General features: G+C 51.8%; 1 protein-coding gene across 5 annotated transcripts; it reads left to right on the top strand.

Annotated features, from left to right (window-relative positions):
• The first annotated feature begins 1,116 nt into the window (after positions 1 to 1,116).
• On the top strand, positions 1,117 to 11,648 carry RHBDD2 (rhomboid domain containing 2). 5 transcript variants are annotated; one of them, XM_032756370.2, is made up of 6 exons: positions 1,268 to 1,377; positions 2,356 to 2,425; positions 3,478 to 3,599; positions 3,938 to 4,345; positions 6,092 to 6,242; positions 10,728 to 11,648. In XM_032756370.2, the coding sequence occupies exons 4-6, from the start codon at positions 4,183 to 4,185 to the stop codon at positions 11,083 to 11,085; spliced, it is 672 nt and encodes a 223-aa protein (XP_032612261.1). In that variant the 5' UTR covers positions 1,268 to 1,377; positions 2,356 to 2,425; positions 3,478 to 3,599; positions 3,938 to 4,182; the 3' UTR covers positions 11,086 to 11,648. The 5 variants fall into 5 exon arrangements, with proteins under 5 accessions (XP_032612252.1, XP_032612256.1, XP_058299928.1 ...); XM_058443941.1 differs by having other exon boundaries at positions 3,478 to 3,603; XM_032756365.2 differs by lacking the exon at positions 2,356 to 2,425 and having other exon boundaries at positions 1,230 to 1,377.
• Positions 11,649 to 12,065: the final 417 nt, after the last annotated feature.

Raw genomic sequence — 12,065 nt, 5'->3', positions numbered from 1 at the left:
CTCCAACTCTTGACCTCGTGATCCGCCCGCCTCGGCCTCCCAAAGTGCTGGGATTGCAGGTATGAGCCACCTCGCCCAGCCTCCTGCCCCTTTTCTTCAATCTGAAGATGAAGCTGCCCCTGGCTGTACTGGAGGCCAATTCCCAGCCACAGCAGGAGGAACTGAGTTCTAATTCTGTCTTTGCCATGTAACTGAATTACCCAGGGCCGTGCCTAGTCCTGTTTCCTCTTTGGTGTAATAGGGATGAATACAGATGGGGAGATCGTGATATGAAAGAGTTCTGTGAGCTGTAAGGCATAATAATCATGAGGTATTGTTACAGGACCAACAGGTGCCTAGGCCCGCTGTGCAGTAACAGACCAGTTACACTAAGGAAGCAGGGTTATCAGCAGAAAAAGGGCTTAACGATGGCAGGGTGCCTAGGAGGAGATGGGGGGAGACCACGAAATCCATCTTCCCCAAGGAGTTCCAGGCTGGGATTTTATATGGCATTTTGAAGCGTGAGGGGCTGGAAAATTGGGATCATCAACTGGTCAGGGTAAGGGGGATGAAATCCTCAGGATGTGTAAACTGCAGTCCCCATTGAGTCTCCTTCTGTGAGCTCCTTCACAACAATTGGTGTCAGTAATTATGCTGGTATGCAGGACCTGAAAGAATATCTCCAAGGAGAAACGTTTCATAATGTTCAAGTTGTTACCTATGGAGTTAAGGGGAATTGTAACCTTGTGACAGGGTCTACGTGATTCTAGGACAGACGATGGGCACTTATCATGGCTGATATGCAGAGCTATGAGCAAGCAGGTCGGAGAGCAAGGTGATCTAGTGATGAACGCTGAGTGTGCTGCAAGCTTCGTTTATTTTCGTTTTTCCCCCTCCCTTCTTCCCTGATTAATTTCCTAAAGTTTATAGGAGCAGTTTCAGTACCAGCCCGAGTAGGATGGAATCAAACACGGTGCTGGAACATTCCTACCCGGAAGTGGCCCCGACCCCCCCCCCCCCCCCCCCCCCCCGGCCCCCCCCCCGCGGGGGCAGGCTGATCGACGCGACCGGATTGGGCAACTTGGCATGGGGCGGGGCCTCTGGGAGGCGTGGCCTTCGGCCGGCTCCTACGCTGTTGCCAAGGGAAACTGCCGCGAGGAGGCGGAAGGAGCCGAGGACCGGCAGCCGGCGTCGAGGCGGAGCGCAGGAAGACGGCGGCCATGGCGGCCTCGGGGCCCGGGTATCGCAGCTGGTGCTTGTGTCCCGAGGTGCCATCCGCCACTTTCTTCACTGCGCTGCTCTCGCTGCTGGTTTCCGGGCCTCGCCTGTTCCTGCTGCAGCCGCCCCTGGCGCCCTCGGGCCTTACGCTGAAGTCCGAGGCCCTTCGCAACTGGCAAGGTGAGCAGGGGCGGGCCGGGATCGCGGGGCGAGTCCTTGTCCTCCGACTTTGCCGGTCCCTGGGCTCTAGCCTCCAGGACTCGCCCCTTCAGGCCTCACCGCCAGTCTCCCCCTGTCTCGGTCCTCATCACCATGCCCGCCCCCCGGAGGACCGACCTCCAGCACCGTCTCTTTCTCTCCATGTTCCACACCTTTGTCTGCAGACCCGATCTTCGTCATCACTGTAATCCCTTCCCTGCCCAAATTTGTTCCCTTCCCTGTCGCCACCAGACTGGTCAAGGCCCCAAATCCATTCGCTAGCAAATCCATGCTCGCTCTCCAAGGGTAAAGATTTTTCGTCTCCCCCTCGCATTTCCCATACACACCTACGTCTGCTTTAGGCCTAAGCCCCACTGAAAAACGTTTTTCTCTCACCTGCATCACGACAATTGGACTTTATCTATAAACCCCTATAAGCCCTATAAACGTCCTGCCCTCTTGAGATTTGGAATTTCTTCTGCTTTTTCATCTGTATCTTAGTCTTGACTGCCATTCCCAGCTCATGGGGTACCAGGGTGTCTTCTGCCTTTGGAGAGAAGTGTTTATTTTTCTCTAGGGGAGAGAAATTTTGCAGACCAATTAAGTATAAACATCCATTCCTAAAAGACATTCCTAGTCTCCGTGACTTCCTCATTTTCTCGAGAGGAACACAGGAAATTTGCATATCTCCTGCTGTTTTGCAAAGCACACACACTGATATGTATTAATTTCGTTTAACCCTCACAAGGATCCCATGACGTAGGACCTATTATTGGCCCGTTATCTAGATAAGATTGAGGTTTCATTGACGCAGAGCTGTTGCGTCATACAATTGAGATAGGAATCTAGATTTTTCTTTTTATTCTGTGATGTTTTGGAAATAGAGCCTTCCGGTAGATAATCTCGAAATCATGTAGAGTTGCTTCTAGAATCTTTTCATGTTTATACTTGGAATTTCAGTTTTGGAAATACTCAACAAATAATGAAGTACTCTTCAGATAATGAAGCCTCTGGAGATGGCCAGACTGAGGTATATAGTCCCATAGCCTGCTTCCCTACTCAAATCTAAAACTGTTCCCCCCACCCTAGGTATACACAGCACCACCTCACAGACAGAAGCAAAATGCCAACCTAACGTTAACCTCTCACTTTCTGGGGTTCACTGCTTCCCTGGGTGTGGGTTTCATGGATATGTGAGCATTAGAGACGTAAGGGACCTTTGAAGTCCTCAATCTAACTCTTGTTACTTTACAGTGAGGAAACTGACGCCTAGAAGACCTGTGACATGATTAAACTCAGCCAGCCTGGATGTAATAGAGCCGAGATTCCACTCCAAGTCTTTAGACTCCCAAGTCCAATATTACCATCAGTTCTTTGGTCTCTCTCCTTGAGTTTAGTCGTGTTTTGGCCTGCAGGGACATAAAAATACTTAGAGATAACCACTTCTAAAATTTTTTTAGAGATAGGGGCTTCGTCTTACCCAGGCTGGAGTGCAGAGATGCAATCATAGCTCACTGCAGCTTTCAACTCCTGGACTCAAGCGAGCTTCCTGCCTCAGCCTCCCAAGTAGCTGGGACTACAAGTACACATCATCACACCTGACTAATTTTTAAATTTTTTTTAAAGATGGGGGTCTCACTATGTTACCCAGGCTGGTCTTGAACTCCTGGGCTCAAGTGATCCTTCCACCTAAGCCTCCCAAAATGCTGGGATTAAAGGTGTGAGCCACCATGCCTGGCGATAACTGCTTTTAGAAAAATCAAAGTAGGCCAGGAATGATGGTTCATACGTGTAGTGTCAGCACTTTGGGAATTCAAGGCAGGAGGATCACTGGAGGCCAGGAGTTCAAGGCTAGCCTGGGCAACATAGCAAGACTTCATCTCTACAAATAAAAATTTAAAAAAAGGAAAAAGGAGGATTCTTTGATGTCTTATTACATATAAAGCATCAGTCTACCTGTAAGATCGGATAAGCACTTTCTGAGGAGACTTATAATTTCTATAATCTTTATTGTTAATGATAGTGTTATAATTCTTACAGCTGCAAAATAATTCATGGTCCCTTTTTTCTTCCTCTGAACAGCCACTATGGAAGGAGGGGTCAGGATTACAGCAGAGGAGACTGGCACACAGAGTGTTAAGTGACACCCACTCAATCCACCCCGAAGCTGTTACACTTAATTAACCCTCAAACTGCCCAGTGAGGTAGGTCAGTATGAAAACCTAAAAAAGGATTATAAAGCACTTTACAAATTCAGAGACTGCCCTCTACCAAAAAATATTATTTTTTTCCCTATGGAAGTCAGTTACCGCTAAGAGTTGCTCCAGGCCTGGGGAAGTGTAGGGATTAGATATTCATGCCTCTCCTTTGAGGCTCTGGGTCCTTCATTATTGAACGCACTGCTTGTATTGCCTCCTGCTGCAACTCGCTGGCTCTCACTTCTCTGTCACGGGGGCTCTCTGCCTTTCCTAGGCGGCTTATAACCTGGCTTCCCTCCTGGGAGCAACCTGCCGCCAGGCCTCTAACCCGGCTCCCTCTGCAGTTTACAGGCTGGTAACCTACATCTTTGTCTACGAGAATCCCATCTCCCTGCTCTGCGGCGCTATCATCATCTGGCGCTTTGCTGGCAATTTCGAGAGAACCGTGGGCACCGTCCGCCACTGCTTCTTCACCGTGATCTTCGCCATCTTCTCCGCTATCATCTTCCTGTCATTCGAGGCTGTCTCATCACTGTCGAAGCTGGGGGAAGTGGAGGATGCCAGAGGTTTCACCCCAGTGGCCTTTGCCATGCTGGGAGTCACCACCGTCCGTTCTCGGATGAGGCGGGCCCTGGTGTTTGGCATGGTTGTGCCCTCAGTCCTGGTTCCGTGGCTCCTGCTGGGTGCCTCGTGGCTCATTCCCCAGACCTCTTTCCTCAGTAATGTCTGCGGGCTGTCCATTGGGCTGGCCTGTATCCTTCCTAGCAGAGAGCTATAGCACAATGCATGTCAAAGGGTGAACCAGGCTGGAGGGTCTGGGGTGTCAAGTAGATAAAATCGGGCTTATTTTTTATGTTTTTGAAACAGAGTCTCTGTCACCCAGGCTGGAGCGCAGTGGTGTGATTTCAACTCCCTGCAACCTCTGCCTCCTGGGCTCAAGCAATCCTGCCTCAGCCCCCCAAGTAGCTGGGACTACAGGTGTGCACCACCACACCCGGCTAATTTTTATATTTTTTTTTTAGTAGAGACAGGGTTTCACCATGTTGCCCAGGCTGGTCTCGAACTCCTGGTCTCAGGTGATCTACCAGCCTTGGCCTCCGAAAGTGCTGAGATTACAGGCGTGAGCCACCGTGCCTGACTCTCATCTGATCATAATTTTTTTTTACTTTTTTTTCATATCTGATAATTTTTTATTTTATGCTAGACACTGTGAATGCTGATTAGGGGCTCTAGATTTTGTTGTTTTCCTTTAAAAATGTTGACTTTTCTGATAGGCAGTTAACTTCCTTGAAGATTAGCTTGAAACTTGAGGTTTGTTTCTAAGCTTTTTTCAGGAGAGTCTAGCATAGCCTTTATTCAAAGGCTGAATCTTTGTGGCTGCCTAATCAGTGGTGGGTGACTTAGGTCAGATGACCAGGATGCCACCGAGTCACTGGGGATGGTGACAGGGTATGGAGGAAGCACAGCCAGAGAGGCCCACATGAAGCTCACATGGTGGCACTGAGGCAGGTGCCCTCTATTTGGGATAAAAGGACAAGAGGTGTTAGTCCCTGGGGATGATATTGGTACAGCCTCCTGCCTCATCCCGCTACACCAGCAGAGGCATGTGCTGGCTTCTGACTGACTGCAGTGGCTAGAAGGGTGCAAGTGATGGCACAGGTGGGTGTAGGAGAAGGGACGGCATTAATACCCCCTGCTGTTGGGCGTATTCATTCCCGGTGAGGTACAGTGAATAGAAACCTTTGGCTCTGGGCTGGGCGCAGTGGCTTAACTCCTGTAATGCTAGCGCTTTGGGGGGCCAAGGTGGGCAGATCACGAGATCAGGAGTTTGAGACCAGCCTGGCCAATATGGTGAAACACTGTCTACTAAAAATACAAAAATTAGATGGGTGTGGTGGCATGCACCTGTAGTCCCAGCTACTCGGGAGGCTGAGGCAGGAGAATGGTGTGAATCCAGGAGGCGGAGCTTGCAGTGAGCCGAGATCGCGCCACTGCACTCCAGCCCGGGCGAGATTCCGTGTCAAAAAAAAAAAAAAAAAAAGAAGAGCCGGGCGCGGTGGCTCACGCTTGTAATCCCAGCACTTTGGGAGGCCGAGGTGGGCGGATCATGAGGTCAGCAGATCAAGACCACGGTGAAACCCCGTCTCTACTAAAAATACAAAAAATTAGCCGGGCGTGGTGGCGGGCGCCTGTAGTCCCAGCTACTCGGAGAGGCTGAGGCAGGAGAATGGCGTGAACCCGGGAGGCGGAGCTTGCAGTGAGCAGAGATCGCACCACTGCACTCCAGCCTGGGCGACAGAACCAGACTCCGTCTCAGAAAAAAAAAAAAAGAAGCCTTTGGCTCTGGGTTCCCCCTGAGCTGCAAACTCTAGCCGGAGTGTGCGGCGTGCTAAGCATGAAGGCTTCTGTAGAGTGAGTGGGAACCTGTGTTCTCCCCAGGGAGTGTTCGGCCCTCCTCCCTTTGCTGCCTCCAATTTCACTTAACACGCCAACCTCAGATGGCCTCACCTACTGCTATTCCATCGACCTCTCAGAGCGAGTGGCACTGAAGCTCGATCAGACCTTCCCCTTCAGCCTGATGAGGAGGATATCCGTGTTCAAGTACGTCTCAGGGTCTTCAGCCGAAAGGAGGGCAGCCCAGAGCCGGAAGTAAGTGACAGAACCCTTAAATGCTGTTAAATCTTTTTTAAAAAAAAATTATTTATTTTATTTTTTTTTTGAGACAGAATCTCACTCTGTCGCCCAGGCTGAAGTGCAGTGGCGCAATCTCAGCTCACTGCAACCTCCGCCTCCTGGGTTCAAGTGATTCTTGTGCCTCAGCCTCCTGGGTATCTGGGATTACAGGTGCCCACCACTACGTCCAGCTAATTCTTTTGTATTTTTAGTAGGGATGGGGCTTCACCATGTTGGCCAGGCTGTTCTCAAACTCCTGACCTTGTGATTTACCTGCCTCGACCTCCCAAAGTGCTGGGATTACAGGCATGAGCCACTGCCCCTGGCCAAACACTGTGAAAAATCTTATTCTGTTTTTCTGTTCTTTTTTTTATTTGAAGACAGGGTCTTGCCCTGTTGCCCAGGCTGGTATTGCAGTGGTATGATCATAGCCCGCTACAGCCTCACACTCGTGGGCTCATGTGATCCTCCCACCTCAGCCTCCCAAGTAACTGAGACTATAGGCACACACTACCATGCCTGGCTAACTTTTAAATTTTTTGTAGGGAGGGGGTCTCACTTTGTTGCCCAGGCTGGTCTCAAACTCCTGGTCTCAAACGATCCTTCCTTGATTTCTCAAAGTACTGGGATTACAGGTGTGAGCCACTGAGCCTGGCCTAACCTTATTAAAGCAACTCCAGGGCATGTAGAGGGTATGGCTGGTTTATTGCCATGAGTGATAAAGAAATGAGGTACGGCAGATCGGAAAATCATGCACAGATGTCTTCTGAGCATTCTGGATTCTGCACAACTGCTTCTGAAGTAGTGACAGCAGGAAAGGGAAGGCATTTCAGGACACTTAATGTGTGATCCTGAGTGACTTGTAGACAGGCTGGGCAGGAGGGCCCCTATCTCATTGATGTTAGACACATACCTGCTGCAGGTCAGCCTGGGCTGTGACACACAGTAGCCTTGATAAGAAGTGCAGACAGGGCTGGGTGCGGTGGCTCACACCTGTAATCCCAACACTTTGGGAGGCCAAGGTGGGCAGATCATATGAGGTCAGGAATTTGAGATGAGCCTGGCCAACATGGTGAAACCCCATCTCTGCTAAAAATACAAAAATTATCTGGGCGTAGTGGCAAGTGCCTGTAGTCCCAGCTACTCGGGAGACTGAGGCAGGAGAACCACTGGAACCTGGGAGGTGGAGGTTGCAGTGCGCTGAGATGGCACCACAGCACTCCAGCCTGATCGACAGAGCAAGACACTGTCTCCCAAAAAAAAAAAAAAGGTGCAGACAGTCCACACAGCCAACTAGGCTGCTTAGGAGGTGGCCCGGCCCAGGTTTTCTGTTGAGGTTTACTGTTTTCCATTTGGCTCATTAACTCTCAGATGGAAAGTGCTGGTAAGCCGCCAGAGTTTGTGTGGCCTCGCTTCTTCATTTTATAGAGGAGGCCCAAAGAGGACAAGGGTCTTTCTCATCCACGAGTCTCCTGTGTTTTCAGGTAACAGAGTCAGGAGAAGGGCTGTCTGGAAGCATGTCCCCTGCTTAGGAGGCCACCTCCCTCCCTTTCCCCTGTTCCCAGTGCCTCCTGCCTCTGAGTTCTCTGCTGCTTTCTGTCCATGCTGAGACCTCACAGTGTAGGACTTTTTCTTTCCTTCAGTGGTCCTCCCCCAAAAAAAGGAGCTTGTTGGGAAAGGCATGTTCATCCATTTTGTATTGCTGTAAAGAAATACCTGAGCCTGGGTTATTTATTTACTTATTTATTTATTTTTTTTTTGAGATGGAGTCTTGCTCTGTCGCCCAGGCTGGAGTGCAGTGGCGCGATCTCAGCTCACTGCCAGCTCCACCTCCCGGGTTCACGCCATTCTCCTGCCTCAGCCTCCTGAGTAGCTGGGACTATAGGCGCCCGCCACCACGCTCGGCTAATTTTTTGTATTTTTAGTAGAGATGGGGTTTCACTGTGTTAGCCAGGATGGTCTTGAACTCCTGACCTCGTGATCCGCCTGCCTCGGCCTCCCAGAGTGCTGGGATTACAGGCGTGAGCCACCGTGCCCAGCCGAGCCTGGGTCATTTATAAGAAAAGAGGTTTATTTGGCTAACGGTTCTATAGGCTACACTAGAAGCATGGTGCCTGCATCTGCTTCAGGTGGGGCCTCAGGCAGCTTCCAGTCATAGGGGAAGGGGAGGCGGCACCACATGTTGAGAGAGGGAGGGAGGTACCAGGCTCTTAAACACCCAGCTCTCACCTAAACTCAGAGGGAGAACTCATTACTGCGGGGAAGCCAAGCCACTCACGTAAGATCTGCCCCCGTGATCCAGACACTTCCCACTCAGCCCCACCTCCAGCGCTGGAACACTGGGGATCTTTTTTTTTTTTTTAAGATGGAGTCTCGCTCTGTGGCCCAGGCCAGTGTGCAGTGGTGTGATCTCGGCTCACTCCAACCTCCGCCTCCTGGGTTCAAGCGATTCTCCTGCCTCAGCCTCCCGAGTAGTTGGGATTACAGACGCCCACCACTACACCCGGCCAGAGATCATATCTTAACACATGATTTGGAGCAAAGGAAACGTCCAAACTGTATCAGAAGGCAAGGTGCTTGGTCAGTGGCCCTTTCTGGCCCGCCACCAGCTGTGGAGTAAATTTTCCCCTGCACGCTGGCCCGGATGTGGGGTTTTTGTTGAATAGGAAGCTGCCCCTTGGAGCTTCTTCCAAGAGGTGCTCCCAGCTGTCAACAGCTTAGAGCCCTTGGACTATTTTTCTAAAAGGCCAGGAGGGCTGCTGGGAAAACAGAAATGCGGACTCACCGCATCATTGCTTCGGGCAAGTAATTCCTGGGGTTTCAATGTGGGGGAGACTGTACATTTAGGACTAGGTGTTTTGTGGGTTTTAGTTGTTCTCATTGAATCTGGGGACCTGTCTGTCACCAAGGAATCCCCTCTGTAGTAGCTGATGGTGGTCTCCAACTGTATGTCACATACAAGAGCTCACTCTCCAAGACTGGCCCTGATGAGAAAGTTCTTCCACGCTGAAGGGCCGGGCGCGGTGGCTCACGCCTGTAATCCCAGCACTTTGGGAGGCCGAGGCGGGTGGATCACGAGGTCAGATCGAGACCATCCTGGCTAACACGGTAAAACCCCGTCTCTACTAAAAATACAAAAAATTAGCCGTGTGCGGTGGTGGACGCCTGTAGTCCCAGCTACTCGGGAGGCTGAGCCAGGAGAATGGTGTGAACCCGGGAGGTAGAGCTTGCAGTGATCCGAGATGGTGCCACTGCACTCCAGCCTGGGCGAAAGAGCGAGACTCCATCTCCAAAAAAAAAAAGTTCTTCCATGCTGAACTGCAATCAGCCCCACAGACACTGCCACACCCGGTGCCAGGTCTGATCCTGCCTCACTGTGACAGGCAGATTTTAGAGTTTAAGAGGAAGATGGTGTTCCTTCTGTGTTCCCCACATGACATGGAGTCCAGTTCCTCAGGTCTGGGGCCTGCTGCAGACACTCAGAACAGAATATTGTGTTTCAGGCAGCCTGACAGTGGGTCCTGGGCCATGTCACGACACGCATGTTTATTTTGGCAGCAAGATGGCCGTTTGGACAGCTTGTCTCCTCAGAGGCTCTTCTTGATAGATAAATTCTTTTTTTTTTTTTTTTTTTTTAGACCGAGTCTTGCTCTGTTGCCTAGGCTGGAGTGCAGTGGCACAGTCATAACTCACTGCAGGCTCGAACTTATGGGCTTAAGCAGTCCTCCTACCTCAGCCTCTCACGTATCTGGGACTAGAGGCACATGCCACCAGGCCTAGCTAATTAAAAAAAATGTTTTTTGAGATCGAGTCTCGCTCTGTCGCCCAGGCTAGAGTGCAGTGGCACAGTCTTGGCTCACTGCAACCTCTGCCTCCCAGGTTGAAGCGATTCTCCTGCCTCAGCTTTCTGAGTAGCTGGGACTACAGGCACCTGCCACCACACCTGGCTAATTTTTTTTTTTTAATTTTTAGTAGAGACCGAGTTTCACCATGTTGGCCAGGCTGGTTTCGAACTCCTGACCTCAGGTGATCCACCCACCTCGGCCTCCCAAAGTGCTGGGATTGTAGGTGTGAGCTACCATGCCCAGCCTGAATCCCTTCTCTTTGGGCAGAATTATCGAGCCAGCCACACAGGCACTGGCAGCTGTGACCTGGTCCCGACACTCCATCTGGTTTGGAAGCTGCTGTGAGCAGGTCACCCCTCCAGTGGTCTCAGTGGCAGGTCCAGTGTCCTTTCATACAACTCCCTTGCTGTAGGACTGCAACTGACCCCACCCTCTCTGGGCATCTGTGGTCTGACTGGTTGAGGTTAACCTTTCTCCCACTTGGTACTTAGAGCAAGTCACAGAAAACATCCAAGGCATGTTGTACTAGAAAGGAGGGGCAACCTCAAGCACAACAAGATGCCGTGACCTCACCATGACTCACTGAAGGACCATTTTCTCTCTTGTTCCATTCCAGGCTGAACCCGGTGCCCGGCTCCTACCCCACACAGAGCTGCCACCCTCACCTGTCCCCAAGCCACCCTGTGTCCCAGACGCAGCACGCCAGTGGTCAGAAGCTGCCCTCCTGGCCCTCCTGCACCCCCGGGCACATGCCCACCTTACCTCCATACCAGCCTGCCTCCGGCCTGTGCTATGTGCAGAACCACTTTGGTCCAAACCCCACCTCCTCCAGTGTCTACCCAGCTTCTGTGGGCACCTCCCTGGGCATCCAGCCCCCCATGCCTGTGAACAGCCCTGGCACGGTGTATTCTGGGGCCTTGGGCACACCAGGGGCTGCAGGCTCCAAGGAATCCTCCAGGGTCCCCATGCCCTGAGGGAATTGCTAGGGAAGTCATCTCACTTGGCCTTCTGAAGGTCCTCCCTAAGATTCTCCTGACAAAAGTTATTTATTGAACACCTCTATGTGCCAGGCTCTGTGTTGGGGTACTTTGATCAATGTCCCTGTTTCAGTCTCATCTGTACTCACGGCAGCCCTGTAGAGTACAGTGTACTGGCCCAGCTTACAGATGCAGAAAGCAAGATGTTCTGCCATCACATAAAGTCACGTGGCTCTTTAGTAACACAGACAAGGCTCCTCGCCAAGGAACTCATGGCAGAAGAGGGCAGCAGTTGGCAGTGGCTGCCGATGTCTGTCCCCAGCCCCACTGTTCCTCCCTGTGGCTGTGCTGTGCTCGTGGTTACAGTGTCCATGTGTCTGCCCTTCAGGAGCTCGCAGCTGGTGTGCTTGGCGGTCCCAGGCCTGTGTAGTGTCTCCCCTGCTGCGGGCGCCCCCACCCCGATTCCTCTCCCCAGAAGCGGTGGGACAGGCCCCTGTGAACTGCAGCAGCATGCTGAGGGGTCCATGTTGTCTGCCTTTGTATAAAGAAACAGCCTCTGACCTGCTGTGCTGGCGTGTGCTTCTTTTGTGGTCTGGCTGGGGAAGAGAGAGCGCACTGAGATCTGGGCAGTGGCAGTGTGATGTGGCGGCAGAGAGGAGAGATGCGCCAGGGTCAGGTCGGGCAGGTGACCAGGGCCAGTGGTCAGGAGTGGGGGTCTCGTGGGGAGCAGGCAACTATGAGATGGGTACCAGCAGGAGCCACTGCTGCCCTGAGGGACGGGGTGTTGCCAGACCCTAGAAGCTGGGACTACAATTAGGAGGGCTGCTGGCAGGGCTGTGCCAAGAAGGACATGGGCACTGCTGGCGATGTCCCTGAAGCAAGAGGGAGGGGAGAAGACCCTGGCTTTTACCACCAGTGTCTCCTGTTGGCCATATTGACCAGGAGTCGGGAGTGAGGGCCGGGGGGGGGGCCTCTGT

Source organism: Hylobates moloch, unplaced genomic scaffold, assembly GCF_009828535.3.
Source record: "Hylobates moloch isolate HMO894 unplaced genomic scaffold, HMol_V3 SCAFFOLD_1, whole genome shotgun sequence".
In the NCBI taxonomy this organism is placed as follows: domain Eukaryota; kingdom Metazoa; phylum Chordata; class Mammalia; order Primates; family Hylobatidae; genus Hylobates; species Hylobates moloch.
Note: the sequence above shows the minus strand (reverse complement) of the source record. Positions and strands in the feature narration are given on the sequence as shown.